Source organism: Larus michahellis, chromosome 1 (genome assembly GCF_964199755.1).
Source record: "Larus michahellis chromosome 1, bLarMic1.1, whole genome shotgun sequence".
Lineage (NCBI taxonomy): Eukaryota > Metazoa > Chordata > Aves > Charadriiformes > Laridae > Larus > Larus michahellis.
The window spans coordinates 120,611,622-120,626,159 of NC_133896.1; the positions used below are offsets into that span (position 1 = coordinate 120,611,622).

General features: G+C 42.6%; 1 protein-coding gene across 1 annotated transcript in view; it reads right to left on the reverse strand.

The window, feature by feature from the left end:
- Positions 1-2,229: 2,229 nt before the first annotated feature.
- Positions 2,230-14,538, reverse strand: part of URB1 (URB1 ribosome biogenesis homolog) — a 54,074-nt gene continuing 41,765 nt past the window's right edge. The window contains 10 exon segments of the mRNA XM_074600801.1: positions 2,230-2,456; positions 2,458-2,630; positions 3,266-3,868; positions 5,551-5,792; positions 6,704-6,880; positions 7,768-7,877; positions 8,677-8,820; positions 9,282-9,388; positions 10,360-10,471; positions 10,851-11,011. Coding sequence (XP_074456902.1) covers positions 2,427-2,456; positions 2,458-2,630; positions 3,266-3,868; positions 5,551-5,792; positions 6,704-6,880; positions 7,768-7,877; positions 8,677-8,820; positions 9,282-9,388; positions 10,360-10,471; positions 10,851-11,011 — 1,859 coding nt within the window. The 3' untranslated portion in view covers positions 2,230-2,426.

Consider the following 14,538-nt stretch of genomic DNA (forward strand, 5'->3'; position numbering starts at 1 on the left):
GTATGAACAATCCTCTCCTCCAACCTTGAGTAGTTTGATAATAGCAGTAGTGGCAATACTAAATGTTGCAAGCTGGGGAGAAAGTACTCACTCCTGGGCCTTTCTGAATACTTCAGGCCGTCAGAAAATCATCACTTGAGTATGGACCCCTGGCGTGGATTCATGCGCAAGTGGTCAGGAATTAGATGCAGTACTGTAAGGAAAGCGCACCAACACGCGCGACTGGCCCCAGCCGTAGCCGTGGTCTCCTGACAGTACTTTCCACTCCTATAGCACCGTGCATCTCATTAGCTGAAGCCCGCTGTAGGCTTGAAAGTTATCTTCCCTATCTTACCAGTGACAAAACTGCGGTCAGGAATCGCTACTTCCATCCAGAGGGAAATGCCAAGGTCTGCAAACAGCTGTTTAAGCGCAAGTAATTTAGCAACACCTGCCTGCATCTGCTGTACCTACCTCTAGAATCAGATCTCACTCCAGAATCAGCCTTCCAACTGGCTGAGCTTCAACACATGAATTCTGCTCCCGCAGGTGCCACCGTTACACAATTTTTTATTTTTTTTTTTAAGCAAACTTGGCCAAAGGGCATGTGAAAGGCTATTTCAATGCAGGCAAGTGCACACCCAAAAACGTTCTGGGCTTGCAACTTGTCGGAGACTGTCGTAACAACAGGGCTGCGGTGTTTCGGTTTTGGGTTTTGTGAATTTATTGAGGGCTGGGAAGGGCTGCGCTACGCCACACGCCATATTGTGGTGGGCTGGCCTCGGGTGGCTGCCACGTGCCTACCCAGCCGCTCTCATCCCCCCTCAGCAGGAGCGCAGGGCAGGGAAAGGGGAGGAAAAAGCTGGTGGGGCAGGATTAAGATAGGGAGATCGCTTGCCAGTTACCATCAAGGGCAAACCAGACTCAACTTGTGGAAAATTAATTTAATTTATTGCCAATTAAGAAAGATTTGGGTAGAGAAAGTGTTTCTGCATTACTGGCCTTAGTTGGTTGAATGGTCTCACCTCATTTCTTTAATTCTCTCAGGAAAATAATACTATAAACCACTGTTAGATGTGCTCCGTCCCTCAAGAGAGATGAAAAACTCTTTCCCTGCATGTCATGAGTATTTTCTTTTCCAGTTAGATGAGATGGCAGGACATCTTTAGTTTTGGAATGCCTTTGGTTTCATTGTGCCTGTTGTGTTTTGTTTTGTTTTTTAACTAAGGAAAATACAGGGTTTTTTCATAGCAAATAAAATTTCCTGTTGTCACACCCTAGAGATTTTACATGACACAAAATTGAGCCTCGAACAGACTCACAGCTTTTTCAAGAAATATTTTTTACTTGTAAATCAAGTTTTGATATAGATGTTATAGCTTCTTTAGGACAAGAATATTTACATGTAGAAGCAATCCTCGTTATTTGCATCTCACGGGTTTTTATTTAAAAAAAAAGGCACTTTATGTAAACATCACAAGGAGTGTGCATTTCTCATATTTTTTTTCCCCTGTACAGCGTTTATATGCGGTACCTAGGCACAGCACCTATTCATGAGTCAATTTAATAAATCCTGTTTTACATTTCAAAGGTTCAAGTTCAGGCTCTGCGTGTTTGCGTATCTGGAATGGTACGTTCAACTGCCCTCGAGGCCACACTCAAGAAAAAATTTATCAGATTTCACAGAGAATTTCCAATAAAACCCATGTATAATCAATGAGCAGCAAGTCATTGGGGTTGTAGTTCCATCTCTCATCTTTTCAGAGCGGAGAGAAGACGGGCCTTTGTTGCAAGTCCCAGCAGTGGTGATGGTCAGGGCTTTTTTTAATTGAAAAACCCACACAAAATAGAAAGGAGAATAAAAACAGAGCAGCTCCAATACAAATGCTTTCAAAAGCAGTTTAATTTAAAAACAAGGAGTACCCCAGACCATCAGGATTCCAGTGTTCAGAGTCTTCTGTTCATACTGGTTTTGGTATCGTATATCATGAAAGAAAGTGGGTTCTTCAAGAAGTAGTAAATTATCGCAGCTAAACCTCTGACTGCTCGTTCTTTGCACTTATACCACATTGTGGTGAAGTTCTGCAGTTTTTCTCCCCGCCTTATATTGGGGAAAAGATGGATTTTTAACTACATGGGGACTGAAATACAGTCCAGAGGCAATGCACTAATCCCTCTTTTTTGGTTCTTCATAAAGTTAAAAATGCCTGTAATAAAAATGATATAAATAACATTCAGTGTCCCATACTGTTCAAGAAAAGGGAAATTATGGCTTTAATGTTCCACTGAGAGATGATGAATACAATTTCCCCCCCTCCGAGTTTGCACACAGTAATAAAATATTGATCTTTATGACAAAGCAAGTTAGATTTGTACGGAGAACAGTTCAGCAGGGTTTCATGGCTCGCAGCAACGATGGCAGAGCACATAACATTAAAGATTAAGTGTCAGTTCACTGAATTAATGCCCCAATGTAGCCGAGTAAAGGGTTTTACAAAGAGGCATAATGGTTTCTTCTCCTTGTTTATGAGTTTCCAATTCATCATCTGTACTACTGCAGATCAATTTGACGTGGGTTATTAACATATCTGGCTCCTGCGCTCCAAGCCATATGTCCCCAACGTAAACAGAAGTCAGGAATACACAAACAGCTGCGGAAGAAAAATCAGAGAAAAATCAGAACACAGATTCTTCTATTTCCACACAGTAACACAAAACCAAACCATTTTATTTCCAGACCCACGTTTTAAAATAGTTTCCTAATTCTCTTCCTAGATGGAAAATCTGTGGGGTTTTTGCTCACCTAAAGCCAATGATCCTCCCCCCACTAGCAGAAGGCGGCAGTTTCTTGTTAGCACGCCCTTCTGATATCTTTATAAATAAAAAAGGTCTGAAATCTGACCTGTGGTTTTTGCAATCAAATGATACCATTGAACAGCGTATGGATCAGAACCCAATACTCGTATGGGCTCATTTGTTGCAGGCTATCTTTCCCCTTGGAATTACATTTTATATACCTCACCAAACTCCAATTTAATCCTCGAAAGGCCAGTTTCTTTGGGGGAGTATGCCTGCTGTACTGTCAGAAACCCCTACAGCTTGACCCCATTCTGCGCTACCAACCCGTTACCCGTACCACTGAAGACACAGCTTTTACTTTGTGAAGCGACAAGCACAACAGACACAGGCCAACTTCCGACTTTTGAGGAATTAAACATAACACCGAACTACCTACTTTCTACCATTCGCGCCTCGTAACGTGAGTGAAAAGGAAAGGACTAGTTACCTTTCTTGTTCGCATCCTCTTCCGTCATTGCTGACAGGCACAACGTTTTCACGTGTTCATGAAAGCTGTTGTTGGTCAGGCCCTGAGCCTCCATGAGGTGCAGCATGATCGAACTGAACAAACAGAGCTCTTGGAAGAGCCCCGCCATCCCACTGCTGGCCTCACAGATCCGGCTGTAAAACTTGAAGATGTTGTTTCTCAGCGTCTCATCCCTGAGCATCTCCTGCACTGCCAGCTGGTGCGGCAAGACACAATTCTGCAGCCACCGCAGAGTTAATGAAACATTTTGCGTATTGAGGCTGTGCTCAACCATGGACTTGATGAGCCATTTAGTTACCATGTAAATGGACGCACAGGTAAGACTGACCGTTTCATCTCCAAGGTCAGCAGATTTGAGGGGTTCCCCTGGATGTTTGGCAGGTGACGCTGGGAAAACAGGTTCCCAATGGGCAAATATGGAATTCAGATGATCTCTGCATTTCTCCAGCTCAGAGACTTGCAGGGCTGCAGCATCGTCGTCTTCTCTTTCTATCTTATTCTTTTTTCGAACGTGATGATATGCACGAGACGAGGCTTGAGGTTTGTTCTTTTCTTTAATGTTTCCTGTGAGAAGAAAAACACCACCAAAACAAACATCTGACATTCCAAAGGATTTTCTTGGTATAAAAATTATGCAAGAAAGGCGGCATCATGTGTTGTTTCAGTTGCTAAAAGGATAAGCGCTAGCCTCATTTAGCAGCCTAATTGAGCCTATGCAATTGGGCTACAGGCAGTTCCCGGTGATTCACAGGCTGAAACGCTTTTCCAAACTGGATCGCCTAACTTTGAGGTGAGCAATAATGCTACCCAGGCCCTGGCCCAAAGCCCAGCGAGGCCATGGCAGTACTTCAGAGGTCCGCCAGCTACAGTTTTGCCAGTAAGGCTACATTATTTACACCACCTCAGGAGAAATCCTATCTTCTGGGCTAGCGGAGGCACAGCACGCGCCTGCCCATGGAAGGAGACACCAGCACAGCTACGATGCTTTTGAATGACACAGGGTGAAGCAGCAAAATCTGCCCTCCTCCAGCACAGCCGCCTCCTGGCTGAGCGTCCGGCCGGCCAGGTGACGTCAACCAAAGGCACATGAATTTTTCACACCCCCAGAGAAGAGACAGGCAGGCACGCTTCGTTATGGGGGGCTGCCCTCCGTTAGATGCTGCCCGTGTCACAGGAGCAGCAAAGCTCCCAAGCAGCGATGGCACTTTGCCGCCACCACACTGCACAAAGCGTTTTGTGGCTATCTGCCTTCAAGGAGTTGTTGAGAAAATCATCAGAGATTTCAATTACGTTGCACTCTGCAGCTTAAAATCAACTAAATGCATTTCAGCATTTTTTCCCAGGGGCTGTGGGGGATGGGGACAACTCTTGAAATGCAACCTCAGAAAAAAAAAAAATAAATTCAGATAAGGACCCATATTTCTGACTATAAGCTGCTAGGGCTTGGAGCAGCAGATTTTTTTTTTAAACCTCACATATAGTAAGTTGCAGATGTCACTAGAATTCTCTAAAAATCCTCAGACAGACACCAGAAGGGTATGGAAAAACTTTAGAAAAACTAAAGCTTTTATGGTATCCCTTAAATACAGTGCTACTTTAAAAATGAGTTTAACTGATACAGAATGTTTAAAGAAACCTATAGAAGTTTTAATATGCACCAAACGCACTTGTTGCATTTGCACGAAATCAGTGTTGTTTAACACCTCCCACTACAAAGTTCCTTCTACATTTTATTCACGGAGATAACAAGAGAGAAGTCATACAAGTCCAAATGTATTTCTGCTTTCTTCCAACACTGATGACAATAAGAAAAATTAACTATTTCATTTTCGCTTGCTTTGCTGCTATTTTTTTTACTCAATTTTCACTTTTAGATCCCCCCATCCACACTCAGAACGGTTCAAATCTTCAAGCACAAAGCCTCCAAGCACCACCTTTTTAAGATTTCTTTTAAGAATACAATTTTGCAAAGCCTCATGCCAGATCTGCAACTAAGTTTCATTTTAAAGCTCACTCTCTTTTTAAAACCCTATTTCTACAAAGTTTCCAAAATAGTGTTTAAGTTAGAAATCACTACAAGGAAGACCTGAAAAACAGCTTTCCATTTCCATTCCTCCTCCCCCAAGATATATCAGATCTTCTGGCAAAAGTTATTAATACTTCTTTCCATGAAGTTTGCCTCACTTGCATGGTTAGCTTATAACAGCCTCAACAACAGTACTTTTCTGAAATACTTTAGTACTTACTAAGCAATTCCTTGATTTGGTATTTCTGAGCAAGAGTCTGCATATCCTCTTGCAGTTCCAGGTCCTTTTTGATGACGCTCCACTTATGCAGCAGCAGCAGGATCTCTTTATTTGAGAGAACGCTGTCGTTCACAGTGAACCGGCTCATTTCTTTGAAGGCCTCAACAACTATAGCGCGATATTCCAGCACGGAATGGAGCGTACTGAAAATCTGAGTCAGTTTGGCTAGATCCAAATTAGTCCTATGAAAAGAAAACAAAAGAGCCACGTATTTTTCCGAATGCTAATTAATAAAATAAGTACAAGTTTTTTCTCCTTACAGTCTTCTTCCTACAGTTTTCTCCTGCAGTTCTCTAGACATATACTTTTGTTTCATTTCACTGAATCCCCAGTACTTTGCTCCATTAGTGTTTGGCAGAACAGACCATGAAACATAGTCTTGGCCCTCCTGCCTGTAAATAACAAAAGCAGATGGCACCCAAGGAAGAGGACAGAGGTCTGGAGCTTTACCTACATGTCTTTATTTTGCATGAATTTCCAAAATTTTGCAGAAATAAACAAAGGTGCTTCAGGTTGTGGCAATACTTGTCTGCATGAAGAGCTACAGATGCTCATATGAATGCAAACGGAACTGGTTACCCATCTGCTTTCTACTATCCCTGCTGCAACTGCTGTGCTTAGACAGGTAAAGTGCACAAGATCTGGAGAGAAGAGACTGACCCCTTCTTAACATCGTCGTGTAGAACTTTGCACAGTTTCTCCTTGTACCATTTGCTGACATGGTACAGACACAGAAAGTCTAAACCTTCGGAGAGTACGAAAGATCCTTGCAGCAAATAGCATGGCTAACTGCAGGCTCTAATCCAGCAGGAAAAAGACAAAACTATACAGTAGCTTAAAAACGGCCAGTAATTAAGGATGTAGAACTTGATAGTAACTGTGCATCAGCTGCTATTTTACTCCCCATGTATTTAAACAGCTAAACCTTCCTATCAAAGAAATCTCACCAAAACTCACTACTCAAAATTCAAAGTGAAGGGGGGAAAAAAAGCATTAAACTACCAAAGATCAAGAAATTCTTCTGGCCTTAACAAATTTCAAACTGGACAGAAGATGAGATGGAACTTCATAAAAAAAAAAAAAAAAGACTTACCGAATGTGCTTGATTAATGCAATTAAAACATAGAGAAATTCATTCACAAGCTGAATAGGAAGAAACTTCCTGTTTTCCTGGGACTGATTCTTGCTCTCTCTCTTGCTTCCTAAATTAGTTAGCCACAGAGTATGGAGTAAGGAAATAATTCTATTTAACAGCTTGTTTTCCAGAAACCTGAAAAACAAAATAAAAGAAGCATTTGGAAGGCAGATGCTAACCAGGAACCCATCCATCACCTAGAGGGGACCACATTCTAGTGCACTTTTGGAGCCATGAATGGCAATAGGTGCCTCTCAGCCAGGACCCCATCAGGGCTGGAGAGCGCACCCTTTTGAAGCCCCAGCCACGCAGAGGCCCTGGTTACCGCCCTCCTCGGACAAGGAGAACACCCAGTACCTCCTCCTGCCACGCCGCAGCTGGGGAAACACTACAGTGAATCACGGCCCCCCACGAGACTAGTGATTTCTGACTCGCATCTTTCATTACGCAGCCCTGCCACATATTCCATAACATTGCAACCATTGCCACCATTTCTTGAGAGCAGTTATGTTCCTAAGACATATATGAGGGAGAGACGTAGAAACATATATGAGTTATGTTCCTGACCATATATGAGGGAGAGAAGGGGAGGAGGAAGATGTGGGAGGAGGAATGTTATAGCCAGCTCAAATTCATTATCATACCAAGTACTGCGTAGGAGGTCCTACGGCAGGATGTGAACTGTGGGTATTTGAAATGAAAGTGTCATACTCACACACACACATATATACAAAATAAAGTGCCACTTTGTTTTCTAAGTTTTTCAAGAAAGCATTATCAAAAACATTAAGTCCCACCACATCACCCCTCCTACTACAACCTTGAAGCGTCTTGATTTTTAGAAACACAAAGGAACACTTTAGAGTTCAGCAAGTCCTGCCAGTATGGGCCCAGGTGCCAAATGTCACATCCACTGACAGGCCATCTCCGTATCTGTCACCCTTGTTTTCCTACTCAATTGCATAATTATTCTACTGTGGACAGTAAAATCGTTCCCATTGCACTAGTATTTCCCTAGTTACCTTTTCTCTAAAATGTGCACTATCCAGGTTAAGAGGCCGTGATCTTGTATCAGCAAATAGGCAGCTCTGGTGACACGGGCAGCATTTTGTAATATCTCCAGAATACGACTCTGAAACAGAAAATATAATTTGTTCTTTTAAAAAATTAGAACAGAGTCAGGATCTAATTATTATCAATCTTTCAGAAGGATATAATTAGCAATCTGACTGGTATCTGGGATCTGATCAGCTCAAAGTTAAAATGTATTACCAAACACCGCATGTTCTCAGCAACCCCAGAGAAGAAAAGACATTCTCTTTGCAAGGCTTCATACAGACAGACACCACTCTTAAAAAGAAGTCTTAAGGTAGCAAGACAATTTTCTCTTTTTGTCCAAGATTTTGATACCTAACTGAGATGCTTGTAACAGACTGCATTTCTCAGGGTGGATGCTTATGAACATGAGAGCTTCTGGCATGTGAGTTTTCTGCCTACTAAAGCACCGTACAGGTAACGTGCTGATTAGGGAATATGGAGACCTAAAAAAGCAAATGCCCTGACCGTAAGAGCAAAACTGCAGTGTCTGCAATATCTTCCACGAAGCAGCAGAAATATGACTAGAGCCAGACCACCAGCTGATGAAACTGAGTGAGGTTCCATTATGGCAGGGACCTGTTCCAATTTCATGGGACAAGAATGTGACTCTGGTTTAGATATAAGCTATTATTTCCGCCTCCACATACACACAAAATGAACAAAGAACAGATTTTCAAGAGGGCAAGGGAAGAGGCAACTGCTCCTATCTGCTTTGTAGTTGTTTAAGATCTACAAACCACGCAAACTTTTGTGGTTTTTGAGCGGGGGGGTGGGGTGTGGTGGTGGTGGTGTGGGTTTTTTTGTTTGGTTGGTTGGTTGGTTTTTTTCCTTACCTGGGAGCGCTCATCACACAAAGGACTGTTGAAAAAGGAAAGAATGACATGGAAAATCCCCTGGTAGTCATAAAGCTCGTAGCAATATTTATCACGCAGCCCTTCTCCAAGAAGTCTGAGAATCCATTCACGCTCTGTTTTGTACTAGAAGCCATAAGAAAAATACCACCATCAGGCATTGCAAAGTAATGCCTGCTCATAAGAGAACAAAAAACATGGTTCCCTGAGAGTGCCAGCACAGCCCTGAACAGCTTTTTCTGGACTTCTCAATTTTCATCCCTATCAAATTTAATCAATAACAACCATCAGGAAGTTACTCTGCAGCCCAAATACGCACTGATAATGCAACTTCAGAACATTCTGTTTGTTGTGCTTACAAAGCACACACAGCACAACTCATGATTTCATTATGCATTACTATTAAAAAAAACCAAAAGCAACAAAGAAACCCAGAAAGAATATTTCTAATTCAAATATAAAACAAAACAAATATGCCTCTAATTAATTACCTATAGAAGAAAAAGATTTTGTTGCACTTTTATAGCTTTTTTTTCTATTATTTTCTGAAGAATTAGTGGATACCTAAGATAGGATTCTAACGTTACCTCCAAATCAAAACTGTAGAAAAGCTGGAAAAACCCTGGTACTTTCCTCAGGTCCAAATACTGGTGTGACAGAAGGAACCTGTTTACCCTCATATACATGTGCTCCTCTGTGAAGAGAAATAATGGTTATTACGGAGGAGAACAACGTCCACAATACACAACCATACAGAAAAATAAATGGAACCTGTATTTTGCAGTGTTTCAGCTAGCTGTCAGAACAGCACATTTAAATACAGCGAGGCCTTCTGCTCTAAGGCTGATGATATTGTTGTCTGTCCCTCCTCTTCTCCTCCCCAAAATGAAAAGCTTATTCAGAGCGTGCACAAAGCAGGTGAGAAGATAAACATTCAACATGGCTCCGATTTCAGCCAATCCAATGGTACCTCATTGACAAAACAGAAATCTACAGTAAAGTAAGAGGCAAATATCTCCACGTATCAAGCCTAACACTTCACGTTAGCCAATCATAATTTTTAACCTACAGACCAGACATGTCTCCCATGAGCAGTGGATCAGGTTGTCCAGAGGGACTGTACAGTCCCCAAATGCTTGGAGGCTTTCTAGATCAGCCTAGAGGTCTGGAGGTTTTCTAGGATAAAGCCCTGAGCAAAGTAGTCTACCCTCATAGCTGGCCCTGATTTGGGTTTTAGTTAACCTCACAAGATCCCGTCCAACCTGAACTACTCCCCGTTGCTATGATTTTCCTTTGCAACAGTGACTTACATTGGTTCAGTGTCTAAGGACAAAAGGTCACTTGGGCCAACCTACTCTGAACAGGACCCACACACTCATCTAGTTTCGCTCATCTAGCCCTCTGCTCACCTCCACCTCAAAATTATGAGGACGCAGTGGCTTTATCCCTCATGGATCAGCTTGGTTTTGTACTCAAAGCAAAATGGCGCTTCCCACTTCTCCAGTAAAGCAGTCTACACAAGCATTGAAAGTTTTTCTTTGAAACACAGGACAGCATAATTCACAGCTCCTACCAGTGTCACAGCTATCTCATCTTCCACTAGCAGTCAAGGACATGCAGAGCGACTCACTCCAGGAGTTCAACAGGCACAGGATGTTACAGTACCTGGCTTCAGAATCTGCTGCGCCACACGAGCAATGTAGAGGGTCAAAGAGAAGGTAAATCTGAGGTTCGGCTGCCCGATTCCATTTTGCACAGCATCCAAGAGATACACCAACTACAGTACAAGAGCCCAGGGGAGAAAAGCTTGAATCATAACCCAAACGAATACAACAGGACAGCATGAATACATAAATAAGCTTTTAGGATATGTCACAGGCCATAAATCAAATACCAGTCCCATCAGGAATTCCATTCCTACAAATAAAATTCCTCAGAATTTCTAAAACGCACTTTCCCTCCTTTTTCTGCCCATTGATTAAAACAGGAGGAAACACAAAGCTATAGAGTAGAAACAATGGAATAGAGGATATAAAGCTTCTTTTACCCCTCTCACCATGTGCACGTAGATGGATAGGTAAAGCAGCAACTCTCCCATAAGTCTCCACAACCTAAAATGTCTAACCTGGCAAACTATCAACTGAGCTCAGTCTTACCTGACTCTTCTCTCGAAAGCGAGCTCCTTCCAGATGAGAACGAAAGGAAGCCAGGACAAAATATGCGGCCGCTCTCATGTTGGAATCATAGCTGCTGAGGGCAGCTACTGTTAGACCCAGGGCATTGACCTCGACAAACTTGTGACATGCCACTACATACTCTGTGTGGGAAGAGGGGAAAAAAACAAAGAAAAACCCCCAGCGCATTACATTGACATGTCATAGTGCTGTTATATACTTTATAATCCTTAGCAAAACTTCTATTCATAAACACCAACTTCTCGGTCTTCACTGCATGCTGAAGGCTACAATTACTTCACCACGTGCTGAAGGCTCCTTCAGCTAGCAAAGGCATTCTGCAAGTCACTCTGAACAGGAATTCTGAGCTGAAATTAACGTGGTTATTCTCATTTACAGAGACGATTCTGCCTGCTAGACCATGCAAAGTTAGGAGTAAATTCTGTAAACGCATTACATGTCTCACTGTTTCAGGAAAGTTAAGTACAAAGAAGAACAAGAGGGAAAATTCTCCTCCTCAAAACATTTTCTGGGCACTTGATTAGTCTGTGCCTGAAAGAAGGATAAGTGTTGCCAATGAAAAACCTATCTGCACTAAAGAACTTCTGTAATAGATTGGACAGAAGAATATATGAATAAGCCATTAGCCCCACCAGTCGTTACCATGCAGGCATGAGCAATTCTGCCGGTAAGGTATGCCCCAAGCAAAGTAGTAAACTGTAATCCTATGCCCTTCTGGGACAAACAAAATCCAGTAATTAACAGTAAGTAGCCAAATAGAAAACACACCCTTGAATCTTAACATTTATCTTCCATAGCATTTTGCCACCAGGATTTAGAGTTTCTCATTTAAGGGCCATATGTTTTGAAGAGCTTGTGCCATTTCTACCCACTGATGGCTACAAACGACTTGATGTAAAACCTCTGGAGTATCTCTTGTGCTATTTCTATTCTATTCACCAGTAATGGAATACAACAGCACCTCAGTTGTATTTTACCAGCTAAAGTGCAAATGCATTGTGGTTCTGAGTTTAGCAACAATATTCACATATTTTCTTGTAATTCACAATCAGGAGGAAGTTTCTGAGAAACAAATATTCCTATTTAAGAAGAGGCTGTAGTCCTACTGACAAGTACCTATATTTGGTCCACTGATTTCCTCCCCCACCACCACCCACCCACAACTAAAATACATATATTTATGTAAAAATCACAGACTATTTATGTCCCTGCACGAGAAGCTGGGCTGTTTCTCTCAGCTTTTCCTCAACTGCCAGAATTTCTACTTCAATTTCATGCTTGGCAGTTCCACACTCAGCTCTGCTAGTTATGGGCCTGGCAACAGCAGGGTCTCCACCTCCGAGCTCTGCCTCCCAACCAGCCCACTGCTACGGGACCAAAGAAAAGGCATTGCTGAATTGCAATAACGGATCTTTTCAGTGAGTGGTTTTACAAGTTATTTCAATACTAGCAATTACTGTACACTTCCCTACATCACTGCTCATCAAAACACATCAAGTTTAACTGGCGTAATGCAAAACTCCTCAGGAAAGATCCCTCGTTTGTTATAATGGGATACCTCTCACATCACCAAAATTTGTACAGATACAGCTCTACCCGCCTCTACTTCCAGGCACTGGGTAAGGCCACCACCTGACTGTCAAAGAGGAGAAGCAAAAACAGGGCAGGAGAAACAGAAGCAGAGCCCAGAGAGACACCTAATCTATGCCTTCTGCTACCTTCTGCCTGTGGAAAAGCAATTCTGCACTTCCCACTCTTCAGGCAAGATGCAAGGGTGCGAGGTAAGCACTGGGAAACGGATGCTTTCTGTTGAATCCGAAGGAAACATGCAAAGATGATCTAAAACCCTGAAGTGGATTCTCCATCACTTATGGACATATCACACACAGCCCTGGCCTATACAACCCCTGTTCTGAACGGGATCAGATATGTGTTGTATGCCCTTTCGCAGCAAGCCACCAAATGGCTCTCCTTCGGACTGCAGTTCTTGAGAACTACTAATGTACACCAACTAGACAAAGTGGATAATTTTATGCGGTGGCACCACATAGTGAAATCCAAGGTCCTCACTTCAGCAGTAAAGTTCATGCTGGTCACAGAAAGATTTATTTGGAAAACTTTCTTTCACTGAAAAGATGCAGTGGAAATATTTTCCATCCAGCTGACCTTGGAGAATGCGTTCAACAACTAACATAAAATAACAAGCTATTATTAAAACAAAAAAGTTAATTCTATGTCTGACATACAGTTTGTTTACATTGAGAACCACGATGGAAAAGATTTCCACAAGATGCTTATCAGAGCTAAAGTTAGACAGAACTTGCTATCTTCCCAGCTCCAGACTCACTTTTTACTCAGCGAGCATTAAACACCATGCAATAAGTCTATGTTTATAAATTCAGCAGTTATATAACATCTGTGCCCAGGGCACTGTGCAGCCAGCACACAGAGCAAATAAATAAAGAGGAACTGGGAATTCCAAGAGCAGATGACATGGTTTAGGAGCACCATGGGACTTGAACTCATAAATCACTCCGGCCCTTTAAAAATGCCCCTCTTAGGACGCAGACTCTCACTCGGCATGGAGCAGAAAACTAAAAGTGGAGAGGGGAAAAGTAGAGTCAGTCTATGTCAGGATAGCCACTGCCTCCACAGCTCCACAAGAGCACGATGTGCAAGAGATCCCTCAACCCCACTGCTTCCCACAGAAGCAGTTGTCCTCGCTGGCTGACTGTAGTGTTGCCGAGGCTGACCAACAGTTATCGAATGCCTCCCACCAGTTAAGGTGGTGGCGTCCAGGGGATGCTGACAGGTGCATGACAGCAGTGTGTTTTCCAACTATTACACCCAGTTTCAAAAGACACTGGCTGTCCATGCTCTTCATCAATAACAACCCCAAAGACCCAGCATTAACTGGATTGTCTAAGATCTACCCTACTGCAAAACACCAAATAGTTCTGGTACCTTTTTTTTCCCCTCAGTAAACTAAAAGACAATTCTTTGTACTGCTGTCAAAATTATACAGCGTGGTTCACAACTATAGCTAAGTATAGGCTAGGAACACACAAAAGACACAGGTGCTGCACTATAAGGGTACAGGTGAACAAAGAAGGACCATAAGTATGATTTCACTGAAAGGCAGTTATCAGTCTGCCAGTTGCTTTGGACGCCATTGTTGTAGAAAGCCAAATCCAGCTGTAACTGCACAGTGGTTAACCATCATCAACACAGGGAGGGAGCTGGTTAGGAAATTCTTTATGATCCTTGTTTCACTTTTACCTTAAGGGCTCTCTAAATAGCCAGTGTGCCTTTGACGTACAGCAGGGACAGGCATATGCAAAGCAGGGTCATATCAAACAAGAAAAGCGAGTCTAAGCAGCTAGTTTTCAAGCACCATGTAGATCTCGTCAAACTTTCCAACAATTCTGAGCACAGGCCTATTCATGACACACAATGGCCCCATGCATCTCTGATGGAAAATGAGTTGGCTGAAGTTTCCCGATACTATAACCACAGCCTGTAGCAGGCCAGATCTTCAGTCAATTCAGTCCCAGTGTTCCTCACAGAAATCAATACCCCTGCAGAGATTCACTCTGGTCAGGAAACAACTTCACCCTTCCCCAGCAATGGTGGCTTCTGGTTTATGCCC